At 28.9% G+C, this 2,619-nt stretch overlaps 1 protein-coding gene across 1 annotated transcript; it reads right to left on the bottom strand.

The window, feature by feature from the left end:
• On the bottom strand, nucleotides 1–2,044 carry LOC103487269 (germin-like protein subfamily 1 member 17). Its single transcript, XM_008445532.3, has 2 exons — nucleotides 1,852–2,044; nucleotides 1–693 (listed from the first exon to the last, which is right to left on the bottom strand). Exons 1-2 carry the CDS (start codon nucleotides 1,982–1,984, stop codon nucleotides 155–157), a joined length of 672 nt encoding a protein of 223 aa, XP_008443754.1. The 5' UTR covers nucleotides 1,985–2,044; the 3' UTR covers nucleotides 1–154.
• Nucleotides 2,045–2,619: the final 575 nt, after the last annotated feature.

The following is a 2,619-nucleotide window of genomic DNA, read 5'->3' as shown; positions in this document are numbered from 1 at the left end:
TATTCCAAATATTATATATATTATTATGTTTGCCAAAAAAGCGACGATCACAACACAAATACAACACAAGCAATAGAAACTTATAGAGATAATCATAAATTCAAATACATGATATGCATTATTAAGAAAAAGCTATACTTTGTAAATTGTGTTTTTAGGCTTTAAATTGTTTCATGAGAGCGTGAATGACATTGTTGTCAACTTGGAAAGCCTTGGTGAGAACATCAATCGAGATTGGGGGATCCGACCCGAAAACAGCATTAGCAATGGTAATAACACCTGGGTTTTGGCTGCTAAGTCCAGCAAATGCAAGAGCTGGGTAATGTCCAACATTAAATTGAAAGTGAATGAGGCCAACAGGGAACACAAAAACATCTCCTTTGTTCAAAACTTTTGTGAAGAGTTTGTTGGGATTGGATGTGACAAAGCCAACGAGGAGAGTGCCTTCCACAACCACGAGAATTTCTGTGGCTCTCGGGTGGGTATGGGGTGGGTTTAGCCCATTCGGGGCGTAGTCAATGCGAGCCAAAGAGATGCCAAGAGTGTTAAGTCCTGGGAGTCGGTCTACGTTTACAAGAGTCACGTTTGAGCCTTGTTTGTTCATGGTGTTTCCAGCTATGTTGAGCCCACGAAAAAGAAAGTCTTCTGCTCTCACAAACTTTGGGTTCTTGCAGAACTTCCCATTCACAAATACTACATTCAAACAAAAACCATGGAAATATATTTCAATTTTGAGTTTATATAAATACTATATTAACGTTGGGACCTATTTCATGTTGATTTTGCCTCCATTGAGAATTAATTTATTTTTTATTTTTGAAAATTAAATTTACTTCCACTTAGGTAAAAAAAGAGTTTAGTTTTTTTGTAAAATTAAAAAGAAAAAATTATATAGAAACAAGTTGGTAACAACTATTATTTTCAGTTTTGAAAACTTTGGTGGGTTACTTACAACCAGTCGCAAAGCATGAAAATTAGAAAATTAGAAGATTAGAGGTGAAACGTGTTTGTATTTATAAGCTTTAACTTTCAAAAACTAAAAATTCAAGTTAAATGATTATCAAATCAGGCTTTTATTTTTAGATTTACTTTATTCTAGCTTTTTATTAATTTTAGAATTTTATATTTATTTTCTCTCCATGGTTCCATTATAGCTCTTCACCTATATTAATAATATATATATATATATATATATATTCTTTTGGCATAGTTTTGAAAAAGAAAATTTTGTTTCTAAGATGTGAATTAATAATGGTTAACTAAATATAGAAACTAAAGTATACCAATAATGCATATAATCCTAATTTTAGAAACCAAATTGTTATTAAATAGACGCATGGTCCCAGGTTTCTTGTTCGATCTAATTTGTGAAAAATGTATCTAATATTACAAAAGGTAGAAGTTAAAGGGTGCATTCTCTGCCTGATCTATTACCACTAACTTCTTTGTTTTTTCTTCTTCACAGTAAGAAAATAATTTTCTAATCAATTTTTTTTAATTTGGCCTTTTATATTATATATTAAAAAAAGATTATTTTGACTCAACCAAATAAACATTTCTAAATATAATAAAATATACTAATTATATAACAAAATATTAGATTTTATCAATCACAGACACTAAAGCTAATATGACTGATATAATCTGAAATTTGTTATATGTTTATAGATATTTTGTCGATTTTGTCATTTTTGACAATTACCTTTGAACAAACGAGAATAAATTTTTAAAAGCGTTATATTATATATAAAAAAATAATTTTAAAAATGAGAAATAAGAAACTTGTTGAAGTTACAATTTAGTTTATTAGAATGAAAGATATGAGATGATAAAATAGAAATAAAAGTATACCAGCAGATTTAGGCTCATCAACTGCAACACAAAAGTCCTGAAGAGGACTTGGATCAAAAGCAGAGGCAACAAAAATTGTTTCTTGCAAAACCAAAAGAAAAGCAGCTGAAAGAAAACCAACACTGATTGTCATTTTTTTTCTCTCTTTGTTTTTTTGTTCAATAGGTTTTTTTTTTTAAATTGTTTAATTGATGAGAAAATTTTGTAATGGATTGAGTTGCATTTATAGAGATAGATGGGATTGAATTGGTCAAGCTTTTTTCATTGGAAGTAGATCAAAAGCTAAGAAAATTAAATCTTCCAACTTTACCCACTCAATTGAATAATGTTACAACCATGAACCTTTCTTCAACTACTCCATTTAAATTAGTCATTAGTTTGAAAGTTATGAATACTAATTAATCTCTACCTAAGATTATCAAAATAATAAGAATAATCATCTTAACCTAACCGAGATTTATAATTTTCATTTATAAGCTCCCAGCTTGTTCAAATAAAGTTGGGTTCTGATAACTACGCATTTTTTATATGTTTTTCCTACTGAACTTTGTATTTAATATAGTACGATTTATGAGAAATAAGAACTAACTCTATTGTTAAAATGATGAGTATAATTTAACTGACATAGTGTTTATATTATCAAAGCACATATTACAAGTTTTAGTTCTAATTCAATATGTGCCTATGAAACAAAAAAGGAAAAGAAAAACCAGCCCAATTGCCATTCAAAAACTGTGTCAAAATCAAAATATAATCATATATAACCTG

The sequence above is a fragment of the Cucumis melo genome, chromosome 2 (assembly GCF_025177605.1).
Source record: "Cucumis melo cultivar AY chromosome 2, USDA_Cmelo_AY_1.0, whole genome shotgun sequence".
Lineage (NCBI taxonomy): Eukaryota > Viridiplantae > Streptophyta > Magnoliopsida > Cucurbitales > Cucurbitaceae > Cucumis > Cucumis melo.
The sequence above is the reverse complement of the archived record's forward strand: the minus strand, read 5'-3'. Positions and strand labels throughout refer to the sequence as shown.

What these genes read in the sequence shown, in the direction of transcription:
- LOC103487269 (XM_008445532.3), bottom strand. Translation starts at nt 1,984, where the DNA reads ATGACAATCAGTGTTGGTTTTCTTTCAGCTGCTTTTCTTTTGGTTTTG. An exon ending in TGATGAGCCTAAATCTGCTG is followed by an intron (nt 694 to 1,851) that starts GTATACTTTTAT and finishes GTTTGAATGTAG; the next exon opens with TATTTGTGAATGGGAAGTTC.